This window comes from Venturia canescens, chromosome 8, assembly GCF_019457755.1.
Source record: "Venturia canescens isolate UGA chromosome 8, ASM1945775v1, whole genome shotgun sequence".
NCBI lineage: Eukaryota > Metazoa > Arthropoda > Insecta > Hymenoptera > Ichneumonidae > Venturia > Venturia canescens.
In genome coordinates, this window is record NC_057428.1 from 10,898,662 (window position 1) to 10,924,885 (window position 26,224).

General features: G+C 37.6%; 2 protein-coding genes and 1 pseudogene across 2 annotated transcripts; all 3 read right to left on the reverse strand.

Annotated features, from left to right (window-relative positions):
- Positions 1 to 3,373: 3,373 nt before the first annotated feature.
- Positions 3,374 to 7,050, reverse strand: LOC122414932 (uncharacterized; annotated as a pseudogene).
- A 1,893-nt stretch (positions 7,051 to 8,943) lies between these two features.
- Positions 8,944 to 10,832, reverse strand: LOC122414933 (odorant receptor 49a-like). The gene is given in 5 exon segments (XM_043426607.1): positions 8,944 to 9,080; positions 9,142 to 9,297; positions 9,748 to 9,858; positions 10,136 to 10,235; positions 10,498 to 10,832. Coding segments are annotated over 5 exon segments (753 nt in total). The 3' UTR covers positions 8,944 to 9,029.
- A 13,023-nt stretch (positions 10,833 to 23,855) lies between these two features.
- Positions 23,856 to 25,776, reverse strand: LOC122415003 (odorant receptor 67a-like). The gene is made up of 5 exons (XM_043426751.1): positions 25,517 to 25,776; positions 25,353 to 25,452; positions 25,157 to 25,267; positions 24,301 to 24,456; positions 23,856 to 24,237 (listed from the first exon to the last, which is right to left on the reverse strand). The coding sequence occupies exons 1-5, from the start codon at positions 25,657 to 25,659 to the stop codon at positions 24,172 to 24,174; spliced, it is 576 nt and encodes a 191-aa protein (XP_043282686.1). The 5' UTR covers positions 25,660 to 25,776; the 3' UTR covers positions 23,856 to 24,171.
- Between the last annotated feature and the right edge of the window lie 448 nt (positions 25,777 to 26,224).

Below are 26,224 nucleotides of genomic sequence, written 5' to 3' on the forward strand. Positions count from 1 at the left end.
AAAAATTAACATAACTAATCAATTAGTCCGTTGTAATTATCAATTATATAAAAAAAATATCATTATTAGTGAAAATTTGACTAGTTAACTTTTTGATTTGGCAACTTTGTTGTTGGTGGAGAGATATATCTACCTTGCCAACGGTAAACTGATAGCTTATCACTCACATATGACTTGATACACATAACCAACAATTTATTTGAATTTGAGGTTACGTCATTATTTATGATTACAAATATTTATGTTATTACAATATTTGTATAAATATGAACAAAAAACATTTTTCTATTAATTATACCGAGAAAGTATACACGCCTGTACAGTACCGATACACTAATGTAAGCACGTCACAACTAAACACGATATACGTCGATATACATATATATAAACAGCTGATAGAGCGGTGTTGCCGATGTCGTACCGAACCTAGTATTCAACGATTCATCGTGAGCGATAATCGTAGTTAATTTATGATTTCATTCTTAAAGTTTCGGTGACCTGATATTTTTATAACGCCATTAACAAGATAAATGTTCAACGAATACGTATATGATTTAATTTTTTTTTTTCCAGCATTTACAATCCCTTAAATTTGATTGAAAAATCACGATCCATTTACTGCCACTACGATGTCCAATTTTTAATACTTATTTTCTTGTTTAAATGTTCGGTAACCTCCCCTCAATTTTTTTTACCGTAATTTTCGAACATTTTTCTATGCTGTGTAAAAAAATCAGATTTTTCTGCAGATTTTTAAATAGTGGCCATGATCTCATTAATAAAGAATTAAAACTCCAAAAATCGTAAAATTTATACTGGAGCTTCTGGAGATTCCATCATCACCACATTTTTATTCAATAATTCACGCACTAAAGAATTCTAAATTCCTGATGTACGGTGAGATGCTTAATTTTTGCAGCTGACCTTTTAGCTGGGGTTGTAAATCTCAGGTAGGGGTGATCTTTACTCGTACTACTCTCACGACGCAGGTACTCGCAATAGTGTTTTTTCGTCGTTTTTAAATAAACAATCGACAATTTATGAATTAATAAACTTCGGTACTTTTATTGATAGAGTGAATTGGTGAGTTAGGAATCTACCATATGTTACAATCAAATTTGTGCAGAATCAACCTCGATTCAGGACTCAATTGTCGTGTCGAGGATGTCCGCCTTCTTAGAGATTCAATTTTTAACTGACTTCTTCTTGCCCAGCAAACAACTGCTTTAGCCGAAGGAGGGAGAATTATGAAAAATTTAAACATCTTTTAGCAAAACTGTAAAGAAAGCTTGGTCCTTCAAGTGGAGGCCATTTGGTTTTCGTCATTGTACACAGCAAATTCATATTTCTTAAGATTTAGAAGAATACAACACAAAAAAAGTAAATTATGAGCCATACATGCGGTCGCCACGTAGTGGACAGTCAGCATGATGGCTCTCGAACCCCATCCGTCGCTCACTCACACCGAAGATCGATCCTTTGATCTGAGCCAGTGCATTTGGGGATGACATTCGAGAACTACTAATTTAAATCCTATTTTACGCAAGTCCATTCAGCGTGATACGCAACATACTGTGATACAAACTGCCTCACAGATAGAAAAAAATCTAAAGCATCCATAGTGACGATAAAAATAAGGGGTTACCGAATCTTTGAAAGAGATGTTAAGAGGATGGATCAGTCGGTATATCGGAACCGTGAGTGCGAGAGAGATAGCTGCAAATTTCGAAATCGAAATTCTTTGACACAGTTTAACCGATTAAAAACAGACCCTGTCAGTCGATTTTTGCCATCGTTCTGCGTAGGCTGACAGAGCCTTTTTTTAATCAGTCAAACCGTGTAAAAGAATTTCGATTTCGAAAATTCCAAGTCAGGTTAGTCGATACTCCATACTCTTAAATTCCAAGTCAGGTTAGTCGATAAGGATAGAACTTGGAAAAATGGTAAAAGCAGAAGCTTTTCCCATATAAACACGACTGCTCAGAAGTTAGGAATCCGCCCAAATTTCGAGAGAGCCCTGGTTTGCGCCACCAAAGAATACGCTCATGCAAAAGGAATACCTTAATGATTGGCAAGCGATACTTTTCGATATGAGTCGGTAGAGTATCGCAGAATCGGCCAAGGATCGTGTGCCAAAAATTCACGACTATCAAGAGATACGGTAGAGTCTCGGGACAAGTACATTGACAGCCCCGTCGTCTGCTGGCTAAAGAATATTGAAAAAGAAAGCTGAAATAACGGAATAACAAGTTCTACAAGCTCTCCAAGTGCTACAAGTTCATTTAAGAGTGCAAAATTCGATAAAATTGTTGGCTTTGGAGTTGTATTTACCACACCGAACTGCCCTCAATCGCGTACGATTGAATTCTGACAATGATTTTCCATTTTTTGGGGTGCATGTACTTCGATAGATTTTACTGTACCTTAAACGAACCCTGTGAAAAGCAACTTTAATCTGGATTCATCGATCAAAGGAGCGAATATTTGAAAAAGATCGCCATGCTGGATTCATCAATTTTCCACATTTTCTTGAACTACGATCGAGTGTTCGTCGTGCTTCGAGTATTTTTAGGGACTCCGCAATTCTTCGTAATCGCACGTGCTTTTCCCGTTCACAAAATGTTTGTAAACCCCGCGAATGAATGTCGAAAAAGTTCGGAATAAATTGAACACAAAACTCATTTGAATGTCCGACAGTAACGAATGCTCCAAGATTAAAGTTCCAGGATATTAATTATGCTGAAACAATCACGAATATCAGGCTGATGAAAGTCGTGTTATACGGAAGGGCGGAGATGAGAGAAGGAGAAAGAGCGTCCTTTTTACGCTCTTTCGCAAGCGCCCTCAGGCCACGAGATAATTCAAATCGTCGACCGGAATAAATATAATCTCGGTGTATAATGTTGGTGAAGGGAATATGATATACAGCCGAGCAAATCGCCGACGAGTTACGCATCCCTTTGCTCACACTCATTATTATTCTTCCTCCACGACTGCACACAAATTTGAAACTGGCAAGTACAAAACGATTTCGAGGGTAACAATGAAACTTGGTGGAAAATAATCAATTTTTACTGAACCTCAGCGAAGCCAAAAATTAGGGTACTTTACTCAACGTTTTTGGCATTCCGCATTATGCATAATCGACGTGGAGGGATGAAATTTATAAAAATCTTTCAATCGATACACAAAAATGCGTATGCACAATGAATGTCAGAGAATATACGAAAAAATGCTTCGATTCGATCAATTTATATTCAATGCCAGCCTCGTGAGCTGCATTTTCGTCATTGGCTTTTGGGTAGTTTCACCAGGTACGAAATGAGAACTCGATACGAGAGCAGCACTCGTAACGAAATGCAGAAAATGTTAAGTTTTATTGAAGAAAAGTTTTTTTTGACATTGCTTCGAAATATAGAAATGGAACACAAGACTCAGATCATCGTTCTCAACATGGATAAGTAGCCTGCTGCTGTTTTGACGACCTGTAAAAATGGAATTAGTTCCATTGCTCCCTCGTGCTCTTTTGCAGAGTGATAGTGTACTTACACCCATGAAGTTGACCAACGAGAAAATGTAGATACCTGCCGCTGTCAATTGTATTGGTTTGCTCGCACCGATCATGCAAATGATCAGTTGTTTTTTAAAGGAATCTGGCATGTCGTACCATAGGCATTGATAATACGCTGTGTAGAGATTCGTACTCTGAATACAAAAAGAACGTAACTTTGGTACTTGCAGTCATCGATGCTTTGCGAATTGGGTTTTGCATGCCTATTTTTATTTTTGAATATTTTTTCGTGAGAGAAACAAGCAGATCAGTATTTAGAGCTTTTTTATAAAACTACTCTTCAGTTTTGTGCAGTTTCTAGCTTTTGAGTTTACGTTCCACTCACTCGGGTCCGGATCACAAGCTTCTGGGGAGTATGCTTTGAAAAACGGAGAAATTATGCACAATTTTTGCTCTTGAATGTTTGAGTGGAAAAACGTTCTTGGACGGAGAAATGTTGAATCAAAATGTCCGGAGCAAGAAGGGTAGTTCCTGGCTTTTTTCAATTGCTACTCAAATGGGAAGCCTCGCTAAAAGGTTTTTCTATATTTTTGTACTCTTTGGAGTACTAATTCGCGATGTTATATTGCAATAACGTTGTAAATTCGATTGTTTAAGCAAGGGGCTGATTTGGCATTTGTTAAAACTGAAAATTACACAAACTTCGTTTTTCCGTTCCTTTCGTTCGCTTCCTTAACCGAGTGCCATTTCTCCAAAAAATGTGTTTTTTTTTTTTTACTTTGAACTTGATTCTGAAAGTTTCCGAAACTTTCCATGTTTTCAGATTCGGATTTACCTGATAAAAATGAAAAACTGAACACCAATGAAAATCTTACTCAAAAAGCTGTAATTTCGAAGCGACATTGAAATATTTAAAGGACAATTGAAATCCGGCGTACTTCAGTAACAAGATGTTCGCCAGCAGCACAATAGCCGTAAACCAAAAAGAGCATTGTTGCGGCGTAAACGAAAAAAGAAAAAATTTCTGCAGCGGCGGCGGAATCGAGACTCTGAAAAAAATTAATGAGCCAGATTAGAAGAAAAGTCAATTTTATGACCATAAAAAGTATTCGCATAGCGACTCGACTCTGCACGAGCAGTCCGTGCTTCATCGCATCTCATCGAATGACGCAGTTTTGGTCCTGTCTTATCTTATCTGTACTCCAATAATCTTGGGTTACGTACCATCAAAGCAGCGTAACCGGTAAGTCCGATGAGAACAGTGGACACGATGAGTTCTTCTGCAAGAATTAATCCAAATAGTTCGTTGATATCCTTCGCTAATCTAAATATGAAAACGAAAATGTTAGGACTACAACAGGACGAATAAAGAATGCGGTGAGAAGTTCAGACCCACTCAAGTATTCCGCAATGCTTCGAGAGAATATCTCGAAATATTGTTTTTAGCGTTTCATCATTTGTAGCACCCTCTAAATCGAGATTTTTAATCCTGAATGAAAGAATCGACAACTGTCCGCACACGTGGAGTACCAAAGAAAAAAGGAATCCAATCGCTGCAGTGTGCCATATGCCCATGTACATGACCGGAGCCTGATACAGCCACATGAGATAAAACGTCGTAGTGTCGTTAATCTCGAAGAAAAGACGCACCCGATAGGCCAGAGTGAAAGGTATCGTTTCGTTTTCAGAAGCTGTGGATGTTTTATCGGTGGATTTAAGAAAAATTCACATTTTTTGTGGCACGTTCAGACGCAGCGTGCTTAGGAAATACCGTGTGAAGGTGAATAATAGCAATCCCTAATAATGGCATGCAATTCGATTGAAAAAACTTCAAATGCATACACATTGAACCAAAAAACGAGCTGGTCAGCAAAATGCTGGTCACCTCCGATATCGCTCGTCTCTGTTCCAAAAACTACAAGGACGTCCTGAATAACTGGCATCATCGGTGTGGCCACCCCCGAGCCATTTATTTCAGAAATCTGAGAGCTGTGAGCAAGCCCCGGAACGTATGAATGAGCCAACGAGGGATACACCGTTAATTATTGAGATAAGCAATTTTTTCTTTTTTTATCGATATATTTATAAACGTAGCCTCTAAAACTGTTGAATGCGTGAGTGTGTACGTAAGTGTGAGATGTGCGATATAACATCGATGATGAGAGGGGCTAGATGAATGGTTTAAGCGAAAAAGAATTCATCTATATTTATATTTATGATAAAATATCAGTATTCAAATATATGTTTCTCAAAAGAAATTAAAAAAAAAGGTAAATACAAAACCCCACAACTCATGGTTTTTATGGAAAATGTTAGCCTCCCCCGACGGAATATCATTAGCGGTGACCAATTGAAGCAGTCCAGACGAAAAAAAAAAATTTATCACCATTTTTGGGAAAAGCTGCACTTCCGAATATTTACAAAAAAAAAAAAATGTTACAACTTTTTCTACTGCTATAATGATAAAGCCGAATGATTGGGATAATGCAAAAGCGACGCTTGAATATTCATTTTCACGTCAAGTTTCCATTGAGAATGTGCAAGTCACTACAACAAATTCGGGCTGGTGAAATGGAGGTAAGTTGAAGATGTTGGAGAGCAGAATAGGAGTTGAAGGGAGCTCAAGTGAAAGGGTCCTGGATTCAGATATCACTGGACACTACTGGAAACAAAAAGAAGTTCCAAAGGTCTAATTTTAATTGAAGCTAAGATGAGCTTTTTTTAATTATCTAGTTTTTTTGCCACACTCAATCAATGAAATTCTATTTTTCAAAGAAAAATTTGGATTTATTACTGTGTCAAATCTTGTCATCGTGGAGCGAAAATTTCTTCAAAGTTTTCTCTTTTACATTTGAAGAAAAAGTATTTGAATCAGGAGGCCAATCATTCGATTTTGATTGTCACAGTTCAAATGGAACGTCCGAATAATTTTAGAATTCGGGCTCACGCTATGAGAACAGTGAGAACTTACCGCTTCCAAATCGAACTTGCAGAGGCTTGAAGTAATAACCAGTCGCTGAAGCAATGCCCATAGTAACCCAAATTTTGAAAAAAGTTTTAGCCATGCGATTGTAACTGAGGTAAATTTTTTTTTCCTCTGGACTATAGTGGGACTTGGCATCAATTTCTTCGGTGACTCGTCGTACGAGGGTTTTCGATTTACTTGAAAATTTCAAAACTACCAATTTGACGAATATTATAACTTGTAACGAGCTCTCCGATAGGTTTGTAACTACGAGCTCAAAATTACTAGAGACATGAATGAGATCAGCCATTTGCTGGATGATATGAAGCAGATAGTAAGTGACCCACACAGAGAATTTTCCGTGTGACGTTTGGAGTGGCCATACGCCGACGATGGAGAAGAAACGTTCGTTCCACTTGAAAAGATCTTTGGCCTTATCGAATTCGTCCTGGCGCGTTACCAAAAAAAAAAAGTGCAAAAATATCTATAAAATTCACACGAATCACTTGTCGTCGCTCCTGGAGATTTCCTTCGCAGAACTCCCTTCATATAATACTTACCGCCATACCAAAAGGTTTTCTCCACTTCGAAGGTTCATGAGGAACTGAGAGAACTGACCTCGTGTCTCGGCTCTTTGCGCAAGACCGTGAAATTTTAAATCGATTTAAAAGAGGAAAATCGCCGTTGTGCACGTAAAGCAAAACGTTTAAAATAATAACACATCTCGAAGTTTCTTCCATCCGCGTTTTCTTCACGGGCGGTGTCCCAGAGTCCTCGCTTTCCCCGTACGAACAATGGAACGTCCACTTTCCCTTATTTCAAATTACGCGTTATTTCACTTCGTTAAAAATGCACACCTACGAGACGTTGCTTCTCGGTGCTCTTTCCCCGTGGATTCGACTGGCATATGATTAGATATAATTAAAAACAAAGCCATAAGGGATCGTGATCGCTGGTTCGCAAAGTCTTTATCCTTAATATCGCAGATGCAAGTGCATAATGCGCCCGAGCACGGGGAGGTCGGGGGGACGGAAAGGGCGCACGTTCTTGCGCTTACACTCAGTCACAAGTAGATCATCATCGGGGCACCGCTTCCAGTATTGTCACGTAACGACAAATCGACGTAGAAGTCTTATTCGTTGGCTCATCGAAGGGACAATAATTTTAATAAGCAGGTGAATTCGTCATTTTCTTGTTGGTGGTGTCATTGTTGGGCGGGTTGACGTCTCCGTTGTGTAAAGTTGTAATGATGTTGACGGTAGAACCGGAAACTCGAATGATCTGATCGCTTCGAGGGATTATTGGAATGTTAATTTTTAGCGATTCTTTTACCGTGTTCTTTTACTATTGAAGAAACTGCCGGAATATCATTGAAGATTATGAAACTGTTGATCACTGAACTGAAATTCGTCGCGTTGGAAAAAATCTCAGTACGAGTTAGTATTTATGAGTGATTTGTTTGGTAAATCAGAGAAAATACTCATGAAGAACTCTGACGATATTTTTTTGTCATGAATTTAGGGGGAACCAGGACAAAATGGAGTATAGGAAAAGCTAAGATTTTTCCCCATTTTTTCGATTTTTTCATGTTAAAAAAGTATGAGCTTCTCGATCGTATGTAAAAAGGAGTAAGACGCTGTGCATCAAAGTTTGACTTGATTTAAGATTTCGTTAGCTACTCCGTTTATTATCATCAGTGTTTGATGAATAAGTGAAAAAAGTAAACAAAAAATTTTACACTCTTGTGGGCTATTCGTTTTAGCTACTAATTTTTTCTTTCTGAAAATGATAAGAAATCACGTCATGAATCGTAGATTCTCTGGTTTGCTTTGCACTGGTCTGTTTTCAATACTTTTTATGGTTTCGAAAATCTGTTGATTTCTTATCACCACGTTTGAAAAACCATGTCGTAAATGAACGCAAAAAAGTATTGTCAAACGTTGAAGTAACGAAAAAGACACAAACTTTGAATGTAATACCGAAATTAATGAAACAAATAAAAGTCTAAAGAAGCTGTTCGTAAAGAATGGGCTACGAACTTTGAAATGCTAAGAGTCGTTGTCGTTTTCTTTCTTCGAGAATATCAATTTTATAAGATCGAAAAATTTTTTTTGCTCTTTTCATGATTAAAGAAACGATTTAAATTTATTCTCAAGACATCATTGATATCTAAAAACATTCTATTTTCTTATTCTCGTTTTTGGCTCTCTAAAGTTGGGAGGATTTAATGGACAACTAGACGGTAAATCCTATAATAATTCGGGGAATGGATGCATGCTGTATATTTCTAGCATATTTCCAAATGTCAACTTTTAGAGTTGGGATTTTTGATTTCCATTAGATTCGCGTGGTCTTATTGATACTCAGCTTTTGTACTTTGAAAAATTAAACTAGGAACTTACCTTTGGATAAACTTATCACTAATCAATGAATACTTTAAAAAAAATAATTTGAAGCATGCATTTGATCAGGTTATTCAAAGATTATTTTATTTGTCAACAATAGTTTTTTTCTTCGACATCGTTCGAGATCGCACCATACGAAAACCAAGTTCTAAATCATCTTTCGTAACATAGATATGTAACCTGCTGCCGTTTTGACGATCTGAAAAAACGAAAATCATTCGATTTTTTCTCTCATCGTTATAGGGTTATTGTATACTTACACTCATGAAGTTGAACAACGAGAAAATGTAGACACCACCCGCTGTCAGTTGTATCGGTTTGCTCGCACCGATCATACAAATGATCAATTGTTTTTTGAAGGAATCTGGCATGTCGTACCATAAGCATTGATAATACGCCGTGTACAGATTCGTACTCTGAACACAGTCAAAATGTAGCTTCGATTAAAAAATACTTTTGATTCTCGATTAAAATGAAACAAATGAAATAAACTCACGCAACGAATAGTTTCCTATTTTCTAAACTATTTTCTAATGAAATCCCAAATATTTTCTGCAAAAACAATCCAGAAATTCCCATTTTGGCATTCGATTTCAACGGGTGAGTGAAAAAGTGAGCAGGGTGCGAATTTCTTCAGAATTGTTCCCACAAATCAACTAGTTAAGATGCAAATTTTTCTTTTGACTAATTTTTCCCCACAATTTCGTCCTTCCTAGATCGATTTTTACCAACGAGCACTCGTATTCCGGGTCAAAAAAATATTAATCCGTCATAGTTCATGAAACATGATGGTGAAAATTGGATTGTGAAATGGGAATTAAAAGCAAAATGAAGAATTAATTTGAGGCGAGAAAAATTTAGCGTACTTCGGTTACGAGATATTCACCAGCAGCGCAATAGCCATAAACCAGTAAGAGCATCGTTGAACCGTAAAGTAAAAATGAGAAAACCTGCGCGCTGTCAGCAGTGTCGATGCTCTAAAAAAAAATCAGTCATGCACAATAATGAATGAAAATAATTTTTTATTCAATGAAGAAAAATGCCTAGTCAGACGTCAGAATTAAGGATCCTTACGTTTTCGTACAACATCCAAACAAATAAAAAAAATTAATCCAACTCTCATAGAGAACAAAAAACCAATTTTGCGATGCTGAGTCATTTCATCAATACGTTTCAAGAGTTTGAAAATAGCCCAGCGAAATAGTAAGAATTCCTATTCTTAGTATGGAACCTTAATAATTCTGTGCTGTATACCACTAAGACAGCGTAACAGGTTAATCCGATGAGAATAGTGGACAAGAAAAGTTCTTCCAGGAGAATCAACCCGAACACATGGTTTATATCCCTCGCTAATCTATCATTGAGGAAGACCAAGATGAGAACGAGGCAAGCAGTTGAGTAATTGAAAAAAACATTGTTTTAATATCTTATTATTTTTTTAATCAATTATTTTATCAAATTAATTTAAAAAAAGTTAAATCAAATAAATAATCAGAAAAAAAAAACAAAAAGAGTAATCGAAGATAAAAATTGAAGAAAAGAAATTGAATATTGAATTGAATGAAGTACGAGTCAAAAATTTTTAATTCAATGAGTGTGACAAATTGAAAACCTACTCAAGAATTTTGCGATGCCTTACAACTATATCCTGGAAGATTGATCTGAAAGCTTCATTGTTTCCCCGATCGTCCAAATTAAGATTTCTTATTTTGAACGAGAGGACCGATAATTGGCCGCAAACGTGAAGTACCAGAGAAAATAGGAAGCCGATGGCTGCCGTGTGCCATATGCTCATGTATAAAACAGGAGCTTGGTATATCCACACGAGATAAAAGGTTGTGGTGTCGTTAACTTCGAAGAAAAGATGCACTCGATAGGCCAGAATAAAAGGCACCGTTTCGTTTTGAAAAGCTGTCGATCTTCGATAGATGTATTAAAAGAATGGGCACATTCCTTAAACGTAGTTTTTCAGTAAAAATAGCAAATAAAAAAAACGATTATTCTTGTTTTATTTAAGGTAGTTCATGCACGAAACGATTTTATTAAGAAAGTCTTGAAATTTACACAGCGTTTCAATAAATAGTCGACTTACCCGCACATCAAATTTTGAAGTGCTCGTCTTATTGGTTATTGAGATAAAGGTGTTTAAATATTGCAAAAAAATCGATAAGCGAAACACAATTGTATTTTCACTTCTAATTTCAAGTTCAATTTTTATTCGTAACCGTAAGCTTAAGGAGTTTCGATACAGGCGATACAATGTTGCTATGCTAAACCATGCTAAAAACATAAAAAAATTCATAAAGTTCAGAATTTTATAAAATTTGGTGAACTAATTCTTTAGTGCCAAATTTGACAATACAAGTTTTTAAAGATTCTTCTTCTACACAGTTATCGAGTAATCGATCACTAAAGTTCACGTGTATAAGCATAGCGTTTCCATGTATATAGTTATACATTCCGGGCATAAGAAATCTGCTTTAATGCGTAATTACTCGATAACTAAGTAGAAGAAAATTTTGAAAAAAATTGTGTTTTCGCACTTGATGTTGAAGAATATTATCACCAAATTTGATCAATTACTTAATATTTAGACTTCTGTACCGAAACTCCTTAAAATGTTACAGAACAAAATATGTAAAACATTGGAAAATGTGGTAAAACCTCATAATGCTGTATAAATGCTGTATAAATAGTTTGGTAATTTGTAATAGGCTAAACGCCTCAATGCAAACAAACTCATTATCATATGAAGAAAAATACACAGGGTTATGGGGACTGTGTGTAAAAAATCGTTTATCTTTCCATATAACGAATGAACGCTTCTTACGAAGTTCATGAAAAAGTACACAATAACATTGAAATATATAACGAAGGTTTGGGAAAAAATTCGAGACGATTGTCTTACTAGTAATAAAGATATATTACCTTAAAGATTGAACGAAATTGGTAATGAGCACTCTAATATTTTCACATTTGCATATTTCGGCATTTTATTTCTCCTTCGCTTGGGCCATTCCTGTCACAGTCTTGTCTTTTTATTAATACTTTTTTCTTGATACATTCCCCTTCGTGTTTTCCCTTCGCGCTCCTTAAAGTGATTTTTCGCATAAAAAATTGTAGTATTTTAGCCAGGGACGAATAAAATTTGGGGTTCGGTCACTGATGAATCCCCGATTAATTAACGGCTTGTAATTTCATTCGCCAAAAGACAAGTTGAAAAAATCTATTTACAATTTCAAATTAATAACTCTGACATTAATTAAAGTAATAATATTGTGAGATGTGAAAATTTTGTATTCGCGCCAGACGACGTTTCGACCCATTGAACTTGATCGATGTTTGTGACATCGATCGTATTGATCTTGTTCTCGTCATTGAGATGAGAGTGGGGAAGCTAGCGCTCCTCTCCCATCGAGAAAATGAGAATAAGCGAGCGTTCGTCCTCTTTCGCTCCGGGACCGTCATCGGACTAACGTGTACAATACAGGATTGTCTGACGAAGGACGAAATATCCAAGACGTAAAATATCGGGTGTGGCCAGCCTATAAAATCAACTGAGATCGATCCTTCCGAGATCCTGCCTATTTTTACTGTCATCGAGGTTTTTCCGAGTCCCGGAGTGGAAGGAGCCAACGATTCACCGAGAGCGATACATTAAGATAAGTTTCTCTCCGAATTGTAAACTTGATCCCGAACACGAATATTGTGAGGCGTGTCTATATGTGTGTGTGAGGAGTGAGAGTGAGAGTGTGAGCGCGACGGTTAACTTATGTGAGATCGCTTGGAATATTTGATCGAGGACAATACGAAAATATAATTGAATCAAAACTGTCATTCGCCATCCTTAGTTTCTTTTCAAATTTTATGCTGAAGAAATACCGAAAAATAAATAAAATTGTTACAATTGGCGCCCAACAATGAGGCCTGAATCCTCACGAAATTAATAATAAAACACCAGTTCAAGTAATCAGTAAAAAGTCAATTTATGTAGTAGATAGTTCGTTACGTCGTTCGTTTCCTTTTTGGTTTCTTTTGGTAATGAGAGTACAGTGTTACAGACCGACAAAGTAGTATCTTAGTTGATGGAAGATACGTCGGACACGATTTATATAACAAATTCCGGTCGTGCGTCGAAAAGAAAATTTAATTCATTGAACTTTACAGCTAATAAGAAAATGCGTGAAGACAGAGAACGGCGAGATGACTCATCTCAACCAAATGAGATTGAGATCGAATGGGAGAAAATCCATCAAGAAAGGTTAAGATTGGAACAGTTAAAGGCGACCCTAGAGGCTCAAAAACAACAACAAACGACTCCCGTCAGAAACGAAGAACAAGTTCAAAATAACGCACGAAGCATGACGGAAGGCATCAGCGCGATCGTGAGTAATGTTCACAGTATACAAGTTGATATGAAAATTCCCAAATTCGATAATGAAATAGAAGTGCACCCGGTACAATTTTTAGAGGATATGGAAAAATTTCTAAAGGTAAAAAATGTCCCAGTAGGGCGAAAAATGGTATTCGTGGAGCATGCGTTGGAGGGAAAGGCGGCCTCGTGGTTCAGATTGCAGGAGAGTTTTCAAGACTTTGATGAATTTAAAGCTAAATTTTTGGAGGAATTTTATTCAATTCCGATCCGAGTACGATTCAAAAAGCAGTGGTCTGAAAAAAGATGCGATAGTAGTATAAAATCTTTGCAAGCCTATTTCTACGAACAGCTGGCCGAAACTCGCTTTTTCATCCCGAAACTTTCAGAATTTGAGATTAATTATAACATCGTCCAACAGTATCCTCCGTGGGTAAAAGAAACGTTGGCAACGCTAAACTTTACAGATACTAATATGATTATACAAACTCTAGGAAATCTCGATGTCTTACGTAGGGATAGAGATCGTGAGAATAAAAGAGCGGGAAATAATTATTATCACAGGCCAAACGGCGAAATTAAAGTAAACAGCATCAATACAAACGAATGTTCGAATAGATTCCAAGACAGAAAAACAAGAGAGGAAAGATACAGGCGACGTAGTCGGCGACGCGATAATCCTTATTGGACAACAAATACAGGCGGTCTAGAGCCCAGACCTCCACACGGGTTCGCGCTACCGGACACTCGATTCCCACCACCGCTAAATAATTTTCCAAATTCATATAACCAGAATAATAACACAAATATCACGAATCCTTTAAACTGAGAAATGGTGCGTTGTATTCCGGTCCGGCACCGTGCCATAAACATTTCGATTTCGTCGAGGATCTGGAGGAGGGTATTGAAAAAGGAGCGGAATTACAAGTCAAGGGGGGAACGGCAATAGCGAAAAGCCCACATGCAAAAACGAGAATATTGAATACCGATGTTGTGGCAATGTTTGATACGGGTAGTCAAGTCACCGCTATTTCAGAAAATCTATATCAACGATTAACGAAACATCATAAAATCGAAGAACTCCCGGTCTCAAATATAATTGTCTCGACAGCGATTAGGAAAAAAGCAACGGTTATTAAAAAACAAATTTATGTACCATTGCGCCTGGAAAATAAAATAATCGGATCTTTGTTTCTGGTAATCCCGTTCTTAACTTCTGACATAATACTCGGGCATGATTGGATGTCACGGAATGACGTAATTATAGATTATAAAAATGTGCAAATCGAAGTTGGCGGGAATCTCTTGTCTCCGTCGACGGTGATATTCGAGAGGGGAGCACCGGAGGCGTTGGTGTGCTCACGGACGAACGAAAAAACTCACATTTATGTTATAAACGTCGAGGATCTCGGTAATGATGAGAATTACATAGTCGGGAATTTGAACGAAATCGAGCCGAAAAATATTCCGAAAAATGATAGTAATGTATTAGAACCGACAGGTGATTTTGGAGTAAGTTCCGTGGGTACAAACGACGTTTCCGAGGCCCCCGTTTCGTTCGCGTGTAAACTTGTATCACTAGAAGATGAGGATAGGAGATGTTTCGTTAACTTATTGGAAAAATATAGACCTTTATTTTCGGACAAACCGGGCTGCGCTCGGGGATATGAGCACAGAATTCAACTAAATTGTATGTCACCAAAGATTCGATTTACATATCCGATCCCTCATCAATTACGTCCTGCGGTCGCAAAAGAAATCGACGAAATGCTGAAAAATAACGTTATTGAAAGGACGGCGAGTCAATTTTGTAACCCGCTTAGAATTGTCAAAAAAGACAACGGGTCAGTGAGGATTTGTCTTGATGCACGACATTTAAACAGAGTAATAAACGACGATCAAGAGTCTCCGCCACTAGTTTCAGAATTGTTACAAAAATTCCATGGGTCAAAGTATTTTTCAAAAATTGATCTCACACATGGCTATTGGCAGGTGCCGTTGCATGTGGAATCTCGGCCCTATACCGCGTTTTTATTTGAATCAAACCTGTATCAATTTTGTAGAATTCCATTCGGTCTTAAGACGGCGGGAAGTGGATTTATTCGATCGCTAAGTTTCGCGTTGGGTAAAGACTTGGATCAAAATATTTCGTGTTATATCGACGACATTCTGATAGGAACTAAAACGGTACAAAAACATCTCGAAGTACTAAAAGAGATTTTCACGCGGTTGTTGAAGTATAATTTTACGTTGAAAATGTCAAAATGTCAATTTTTTTGTGAATCAATTCCATTTTTGGGTTTTATATTATCGGAACGTGGGGTAGTTCCTGATCCATCGCGATTGTCTGCCATTTTTCAATTTTCGGAACCGAAAAACAAACGTCATTTACAACAATTTTTAGGTGTTTGTAATTATTACCGCCAGTTCAACCCTCGCCACAGTGAATCCCTCGCTCCGTTGCGAGAATTGCTAAAGAAGGATGTCGAGTGGAATTGGACCCCTTCTCATGCGAACGCATTTGAGAATTTAAAAGCGGATTTTACGAAATGTATTGCGCTTAAACATGTCCTTCCGAACTCGTCTTTTCGAGTTCAGACAGATGCAAGTGATCGTGGTATTAGCGGCATTCTTTATCAGCTTGACGATGCAGGAAATCATAATGTTGTGAGTGTAGTTTCGCGTTGCCTTACAAAATGTGAAGTGAACTACACCACGACAGAGAAGGAGCTCCTTGCTATCGTCTACGCTGTAAACAAATTTCGCGTTTATCTTATTGGAACTAGTTTTCAAATTATAACAGACCATCAGTGTCTGACATTTCTAAATTCCATATCTTTTAGCAATTCACGTATCGCTCGATGGTGTTTATTTCTACAGCAATTTTCATTTACAATATCTCACTGTCGCGGGGTGGATAACGTAGTCGCGGATTTTTTCAGTAGAAATCCGGATGGATCTTTCCATGAAGAAGAGGAGCGAAAGCTCACTGTTGCGAGTTTATCTCAATATTTGTTGCCTGAGAAAAACGACGAAGCGACATTGCTAGTCACAGTTGCCATGCTGGACTACGATTCGGGTCTCGTTCGTATTTTCAAAAAAATGAGCGAATGGCAGGTCAAAGATCACGCTCTGGTGAAAATTATTGAGAAATGTCGTTCTGGAGCTCCTTCATCCAATTTTCTTATGTACCATAATATATTGTTTCACCGTGAGAATGAAAAGACGTCGTGGAGGATCGTGATCCCGAAGGAGGTTCAGCAAATGCTCCTCGAGGAGATTCATGTAAGGCTAGGACATCCGGGAGTCTTCAAAACGTTGTCGTATATAAAGCAATTCTTTTATTGGAAAAAAATGCGAATTCATATAAAAAAATTTGTTATGGAATGTGACCTATGTCAACGCGTCAAATATTTGACGTTTTCCATGGAAGGAGAGCATAAATGCGTTGTTTCCAAAGGTGTGCTGGATTTAATCAGCGTGGATATTTATGGTCCCCTTCCCACTGGACGAGGAGGGTTGCAATACGTTTTTGTTGCGCTGGATGTTTTTTCTAAATATGTCAAACTTTATCCGATTCGAAAAGCAACAGCTAAAACGTGCGTAAACAAAATTTTGAAAGATTTCGTCCCGAAAGTCGGGGCTCCGGATCGAATTCTCTCGGATCACGGTACCCAATTTACTTCCGGAATTTGGATGAGGGATCTTGAACAGGCAGGAATTAAAGTTTTGTACAGTTCGATTCGTCACCCACAATCGAATCCCACGGAGAGAGTCATGAGGGAGTTAGGCCGGCTCTTTCGTACGTGGTGTTCCGAGAAACACACAAAATGGGTAGAATTTATTCCAAAAATCGAAGAAATTCTTAACGTAACGGTTCATCAGAGTACCGGAATTTCTCCTCTTGAATTGCACTTCGGAAGACCGGTGCAAGACAGAATTGCAAAAATCGTAGGTTTTCCTGACTCTCCTGAGCACTCTTACGAATATTTAATTACGTTAGCTAGGGAAAATTTGACGAAGGCCTTCCGAAACAGGTCAAAGCAACAAGGACCCGTGTCCAAAATCGTATTAAACGTAGGGGACCTTGTCCTACTGCGTGTTCGACATTTGTCTAACGCCTTAGATCGCGTCACGAAGAAATTTTTCCATCTCTATGAGGGGCCATATAAAATTATTCGAAAGATCGGTGAGAATGCATTTATTCTCGCTGATCCAAAAAGAAATTTACAAGAAATTGGAACTTATAATCGGTGGAATCTTCGTAAGTATCGTGAACATTCTCCATGATTGATGTTGATGTGCAATGATCTGAATCATAAGTTTTAGTTTTTCTTTTAAAGATGGTTCCACTCTGGGTTTCATGATGGATGATCTCCTACGACGAAAGTTTATTGTATTATTTCGTGAAGAATGACGTGAAAAGTATGCGATTCAAAGTTTGTTTAAGCATTGTGATTTTATGTGTGTATGTGTGTGGTTGAGTGTGACAATGAATGACGAGTGACCCGTCCGGTTCGGACCGTCCGAAGTTCGATATTAAGGTGTAATGAATTGATGTAATTGAATAACGAAATACGTTGCAAGTTTTCTCGTTCTTATCTGGGAGACCCTCTCTCGAAAAGGGGGGAAATTGTGAGATGTGAAAATTTTGTATTCGCGCCAGACGACGTTTCGACCCATTGAACTTGATCGATGTTTGTGACATCGATCGTATTGATCTTGTTCTCGTCATTGAGATGAGAGTGGGGAAGCTAGCGCTCCTCTCCCATCGAGAAAATGAGAATAAGCGAGCGTTCGTCCTCTTTCGCTCCGGGACCGTCATCGGACTAACGTGTACAATACAGGATTGTCTGACGAAGGACGAAATATCCAAGACGTAAAATATCGGGTGTGGCCAGCCTATAAAATCAACTGAGATCGATCCTTCCGAGATCCTGCCTATTTTTACTGTCATCGAGGTTTTTCCGAGTCCCGGAGTGGAAGGAGCCAACGATTCACCGAGAGCGATACATTAAGATAAGTTTCTCTCCGAATTGTAAACTTGATCCCGAACACGAATATTGTGAGGCGTGTCTATATGTGTGTGTGAGGAGTGAGAGTGAGAGTGTGAGCGCGACGGTTAACTTATGTGAGATCGCTTGGAATATTTGATCGAGGACAATACGAAAATATAATTGAATCAAAACTGTCATTCGCCATCCTTAGTTTCTTTTCAAATTTTATGCTGAAGAAATACCGAAAAATAAATAAAATTGTTACAATATCTTTAATTAGGAAGCAAAATTCGGTCCAATTTAGATACCCATTAAATGCGATCCTTCGGGCATGATCTACCTTAAAGTGAAGAAAAAAACAGAAGTGAAACGCGGAAAACGATGAGTTCATAAATAAAGCGATTTTATTTGAAACAACGAAAATCTTATCGTGCTTTTGGTACACGGAGGAGGCTCACCGCCTTCGATGCGAAGTTGCAGGGGCTTCAAGTAATAACCAACCGCCGAAGTGATGCCCATCGAGACCCAGAGTTTGAAAAAAGTTTTAGCAATTCGATTATAGTTTAAATAAATTTGTTTTTCCTCTCGGTTGTCCAGGCACTTGGCATCGATATCCTCGATCACTCGTTTCAAAAGGCTTTTAGATTTTCGCGAAAATTTCAAAGCTACCAATTTAATGAATATCATTACTTGTAACGAGCTCTCTGAAAGGTTTTGAATGACGAGTTCTAAATTTCCAAAAACGTAAATAAGATCAGCGCTTTGAAGAACAATATGAATGAAGTAATAAATTGCCCACACAGAAAATATTCCGTATTTTCGTTCGAGTGGCCAAACACCGACAACAGCGAAAAAGCGCTCGTTCCATTTGAGCAGATCTTTAGCCCTATTGAATTCTTCGTCCTGCGATGCATTACCAAAAAGTTAAAACAAAGTAAAACGTTCTGCTTGCCTTGTCGCTTCTCGCATAGCCTTATCGAGTTCTCAGCTATACTCACTACCATGACAAAAGCCTGATTTCGCTTCGACGGTTCATGAGGAACTGAGCGTACAAAGCTCCTCTGACGATTCATTGCGCAAAATCGTAAAATTTCTATCGAATTACCAGAGAAAAATCGCCGGTGAGCAAGCATGTAATTGTAAATGTATGAGCTCATGAGGTAGACAACGAACTTTTTCCCATGCGCTTTTTCCTCATACGGCGATGTTCCAAAGTCACCGCTTTCAATGTACGAACTATGAAGCATATTTCCCCCCCTTACTTTATGTTACATTTCTTCTTCTCAGTGAAATTACGTTTCATGGAATACAAACAGCTGTACAACGTCGGATCGATCCTTCTCCTCGGCGGTACCAGCATCGGCACATAATTAAATAGAATTAAAAAAATAGCCCCGGGGGATCGTAATGATTGAGTGGTCGCTCGTCCTCGCGTTGGGGACGAGTATACCCCTCGTGAAGTCTTCATTCGTATCAACACAGGTAGATCGAGTACGGGGAGAGGGGGGAGTCGAGCAACTCTTGATCTTATGGTCAGACACGGTTCGACCATCGCGGTGAGACACAACTTTCCATCTCCACGATGCAAATACAATGCACAAAGTGATGGGAGCTTATAATTCCATTCTATCGAAAAAATGGGTCGAGCAAGCAAAGAAAATGGCCATCCTGACATTCGTGATGATCAGGTATTGACCTAAACGTTCTCGATGTGTGTCTTCAACTTTGTTTCGTAATTTTGATTGGATGCACGAGTTGAGAAACTCCTGATCGACTCGACGTTGTTGGGGGAAATATCTCAATGAACAGGTGACCAATAAATTCATTCGTATGTGTAACTTTGTGTTGTGTTCCTGCTTGTTGTTGGTGGTGGCACATTAGCGAGGGTTGGAGAAAGGGAACGAGATAAATTAGTCTCGTCGAGACATTTTGTTGAGCATTATTGTTTTCGTGTGATGCAGTTTGTGCAGAAATTCACTTGCTGGTTGTCATTTCTCAGTTCAATTGATCGCTGCCCTGGGTTTTTCAATTTATTTTGATTGGATCACTGCGATTGGTAATTTAAGCTCTTGTGCCAAGTTGAAACCACTGAAAAGTCAATTTTCATAAAATGGAGGTGAACATTTTTTTTGTATGCGCAACCATTCTACGGGTTCGAAATAATTCAGAACGAGTAGCGACTAAGAAAATTGTGGAAGTGATTGAATAGTCGTGGCCACGAATACCTTGAAGAATCTGTAAACAAACGAATTTAATTTTGAACAATCCGATTATTTCGAAGAATTCGAACTCACGTCGGATGGAACGAGTGATCGTGACGATTGCTGCTAACGAATTCACGTGAGTTTGCTTGCCGAATTGTTGATAAACTAACCGTGAAGACTCGCGACTAGCTTTGTCGCTGTGTCATGGGAATGATTGCTTTCTCAAGGTGGTTTGTAAACCTCTGAAGAGAGTGCATTGGGTTCGTGGCAAACTTCACGGTTATAAGATGAAAAGTTTTTCTGCTCTGTTTTCCTCGTGAACTAATCAAATTACCAAATCCGTTGTGAAACCCGAGCAAAAAGTTCGCTCCAAAAGGGAAAAATCTAATGACCAATCCACTGGAAGGATCTACTGTGATCTGAAATTTTGCATTGTGTAGGTTTGCATGAGAATTTAAAATCTCAAGGGAGATCGCCATGTGCACTGATTTATCACTAAAAACGAATGAAATCATCGCGCAGTTGAGATGCTTTCGTCCGTCAAAGTAAAGCTTTGTTGAAATTCCAACTTTGTTGAAAATCGAACAGCTACGATTAGCACGTGCTGAGCTGTGATTGGAGGCGAAGACAGAAGAGCTCTTAAAAAGTTTGCTGAAGTTTACTGCACGCGGAAGACCGAAGGTCTTCATTTGTGATCCGAGAAAACTCGAGGGCAGGGGAGCAATGGGGGAGGGAATCAGTGCCTTTGTATTTGCGCTCAGTCGCAACAAAACCGTCATCAAAACTACAGTGCTTACTTGAGGAATGGAGACGCAAATACGTGACGTTGCGTCAGCATCATTATAAAACGTCAGTGCACAGAAGAGGGGTGAGCGAACCAATAATTTGCATGACTGAAGTCCTTTCAACTGTGTTACGGCACTTTGGATTCGCATTGGGGTTGGAGATTGTCGTAGAGAGGTGAGTTTGTTGAATGAGTGAGTTCAAGAATCAAGTGAAGATTGAAGTCTTTTGAATTCGTGATCGGGTTTTCATCCTAAATCACCTCGCTCAAAGTAATCAACGAACAAAATAACCGTGAACGAAAAACCGACGAACGACGTAACCCATGAACAGAATAGATATAACCGATATTTAAAATAATTCTAATATCCTAAAGCAAACAAAAACGCACACACACACACACAAACCTAAATAAAAACAGAGGCACACAAACAAAAGAAAATTCGCACACACACATACACACACACGAACGTACCAATTCGAAAGAAAAAAAAATTGCAGGGTGTTCTCGAGACATCTCTAGATGTTAATCGTATTAAAAACAATAAACAATAAATTTATAATCAAACATTTCTAATCTAGTAATGAAAATACAGCATAGGCTTTCGTATTTATCCGCAATCGATATTTCAAATGAATATTTCAATTAATCTTCATATTCCAGTGATTACGAACTTAAAGGTCATTTTAAATGACGATTATTATTCTCGTGGTTATTCTGTGTAACAAAACTGATTTATTCTTGGTATGTTACGCAATTTATATTTTTCGGACATATAGATTTAATTATAAACGGTCAGTTTCGGTATTCAGTATTTCACCTCTCATTCATAACAATTTTTCTAGAACGTTATTTCGTAGTTACATACGTTCTTGGGACATTGGGACACTCGATAATTATGTTAATTCTGAGCCGACTTATCTTAGGTGCGATGATGTGTCTCTCGTTGGCTCTTTCGTTGCTCCGAGACCTCCAATCTCCTTGCGACGTTTGTAGTCGGAGCACTGTAATCTCGGTATTGATGAATAAACTGGTTGACCAATCCAAAGATATTATCGTATTTCTGAGTTGTTGATCGGATGATGGTCCCGAAGCGAAAGAGGACGAGTCAACGTGAGCACGGATCTCCTCACCGAGGTGGGAGAAAAATATCTACGTCATAGAGTGACCATCGGGTTCAATTCCAAAATCTATTTTCCACCATCCGGGGGGGGGGGGGGCAAATTTGAATGTTCGTGTCACATCTGTTCATGGTTTTTCATCGGTTTTTTTGTTCATAGTTATTTTGTTCGTTGCACTGAGAAAAAAATTTGGTTGAATACGTTCAACTAAATATTCATTATTTTAGACAAAATAATTTGTAAATGGGACAACCAAATAATTATTCATCTCAAAAAAACTACAGTGAATTCAAAGAAATGATCGTTTATCAAACAAAATATTTATTTTCTATGGCAATTTAGTTCTTTGATTGTAGGCTCATTTACTAAATAAATCCAAAAATTTATTTCTGACCAAAGTTACGTGAAATCCGGTATCAAAAGTGGAAGTAGAAATAACAAAAAATTCTCTTGATTCTAATAAAAATTTCGTTAAGTAAACTGATTTCTCATATTGTATACTCATTGATGTCATTCGTCGAATATTTTTCGTGATTGAGACGCTCAAACACATTGCTGTCTATGGAAAATATTTTATTCAAACAATACATGATGTACTTCGTTGAACAAAACATTTTATTCTGGGCGGTTTAGAATTCTGTTGGAGCAACTAAAATTTTCTCCGCACTGAAAATAAATTTGGTTGAACGAAAATTATTTAGTTCAATACGTTAAACTAAATATTCATTATTTTAGACAAAATAATTTGTCAATGTGGTAAACAAATTGTTATTCGAATCTTGAACTGGATCCTCGAGAACGGATACTCCCGCCCGTACGGTTTGTGAGTATCTAGTACTCAAATCTTCTCGATAATCGAGAAATAATTTGTATGTGCCCCGTTAATAGGACGGAGTTGAATGGAAAAATTGGGAGTTTTATAGGCGTATAGGTGGTGCTCTGTTGGCGTGAGAGCGTTTTATCCGTCGCCCTCTGGCTGATTTTTGGCGCACCAAAAATCGTGTCAGGGAATAAGGCTTAAGGATTGAGAATCAAAAAACAGACATAAAATCTTCGTTTAGTTGAAGAAACAAATGGGATAATTGAAATAACTCAACGAACGGTGATTTGAAACATGTTTTCAGTTGTTGATGAACAAAAGTTATATGAATGTTGATCTGCCACATGATAGCGAATAAACTTCCATATTTATTCAATCGACAAAATGTAACTTCGTTAATATTTGTTGAGATAAACAAATATTTGTTTATATAACCAAAGTTTTTGTTGCTTTTGCAATTTAAATGAATCAAATTTATCGTTTTCGTTCAGCAATTTTTTTTTTTGTATTGATTCACCATTTCTTTGAATACACAAATTCATTTATTTATCACAATGATACTGTTTAATCAATTCGGAATGGTATATATAAAGGAACATTTTTATTTGAAGCAAATAAAAAGCATATTATTGCAAATGAATGGTATTAGTTGTTTCAACTAAATGATATCCTTAGAGTATTTTAGTCGATTCAACTGCAAGACATTTTTCTAATTCAGTTGAATCAACTGCGCAATTCGCTATTCAACAAAAAAAATAGTTGAACATACTAAATTTCCTTTCAACCAAATGGATTTAGTCCATTGAAAGAAATTTTTTTCTCAGTGTGGTTATTTTCGTTGATATAGATGAGCGAGGTTATTTAGGCCGGACTGTTACACATTCAGGAAAAAAAGTGACGTCATTATCGTGCCTGAAGAGAATATAATGATGCAAAACTATAATCTACAAATATCTATTGGACATTCCGAATTTACAATGGCTGAAGGTCCTTCATTCATTTTGTTTTTCTGTCATCGTTTGTAACAGGGATATGTAGCCCCCTGCAGTTTTAGTTATCTAGAAAAATGAATTAAACTTTCAAATTGTTCTCAAAATATCACATTATACGGTTGTACTTACACTGATGAAGAGCGGCAACGTATAATCGTAGAAGCCAGCTGCTGACAAGGAAATGGGTTTGCTCGTTCCTATCATACATATTATCAACTGTTTCTTGCACGACGCTGGCATATCATACCATAGACAGTCATAGTATGCTTCAGAAACGTTCATACTCTGGGTGAAAAGCGAAAAAATTACATGTTTTCAATCCGAAGCTTGAGGAGTTAATTCTAGCATGTTTGTGCTGGATGTCAGGGTCATTGGTGGTCACCAGAATTTTTGAATAATTTCGTTAATAATTTTTTCAATAATACCACAGAAAGATGAAGCATAATTTTGAGGTTTTTTTGTGATATTTTTCTACTGAAATTCTCTTCTCACTAATTGTATGTGTTTTTCGTCATAGCAGTGCTTTTAGTGACCATGTTGTATTGAATTTGAATCCATCAATTGATTTAATTGTGCCCCGTGATAGTTTTAGTTTATAAATATTTACTCATTTTTTCAGCCATTATTGTTCGTATCGATACGAAGGTATTCCAAAATCTAATCTACAGACTGTTCCCAAGAATTTGTAAGTTGTATTCGATTTTGGTTCGAATGGTTTCTGGAGCTTATTGCAAAGATCCGTCACTTTGGAATTTGTAGTTCAAAATTGGCAGGGTTTTTAGCACGACAAACCTCAGTGTGTGACCTTCGGCCCCCTTCACACTTTCGTCTAATATGTTCATATTTAGCAACCAATAAATGAATTGACACAAAATCTTTATCGGCGGTTATGTCGATTACGAAGGATGCTTCTGTTAGTTATTAACAGGGTACAAAGAGTACCTAGATTTATGGGAATCATTGAAGTATACTAAAATGAGCGTACTTCGTTGAACAAATATTGGCCCGCAGAGCAGCTGATGTATACCAGCATCAGCACCGACATACCGTATGAAAAGGATGAGAAAACATCCTCAGCGCCTGTGATATCATAGTTCTGAAAAATTGGACAACGATGTAACAGAATTTTCGTAAAATAAGCACAGGAATGGTAGGGATTGAAAATTACGAAATTTAAGTACCTCTATAGTTGTGTAAATCGTAAGACCGACGAGAATAGTGAATATTAGAAGTTCGTTCAACAGGAGAAGTCCAAACACACTATTTACATTCTTCGACAATCTGTTTGTAAAAAGAAAAAAATCAGCATTTTGTAGGCACATTATGTAAGAATCGTTAACCGTACTCGAGAATGTCACGATGTGTCTGAGCCAGGTCTTGGAAAATCAATTTGATAGCAAGCTCATTTTGAAGATCATCAATGCTCAGATTCCTTATTCTGAAAGAGAGAACGGACATCTGTCCGCTCATGTGGTACACCAAGGTCATTAACAATCCAGCAGACACGACATACCATGGAGCGAAATACACTTGAGGAGCGTGATAAAACCAGAAGAAGTAAAACGTTTTATCGTCATTGACTTCGATAAAATAGTTAACTCGATAGGCCATTGTATAAGGCTTCGTCTCATTCCGCAAAGCTGTAGACCTTTATTTAGTCAGTATATTGATGAAGACATTTTAGCGGTGAAGACTCGAAGTTAGGCAATGGATAGTGCAGAAAAACACCAAAAGTTATGACCAAATAGTCAGTCTGTCAATCAATGGTCGGTGTAAGAACGAAGTTAGTGACTGGCAATTTTGTTAGGATGGAGTTCCACTTGAAAGAACTTTCACTTTTGAGCATTCAGTCTAATAAAATCTCCAACTTTTGTGTTTACATATTCTGTCTAGACAAACTTAAATTTTGTTTATGTAACGTGGTCAAACTACTTCGAATGTCATGACTCTAGATAAAAGTAAAGCATATCCGAGAAGGTTTTCTACTCAAGACTCGATCAGGACTCAGTTGGATTAACCTAAGATTACAAACTTTGACGAATTACAAGATTTT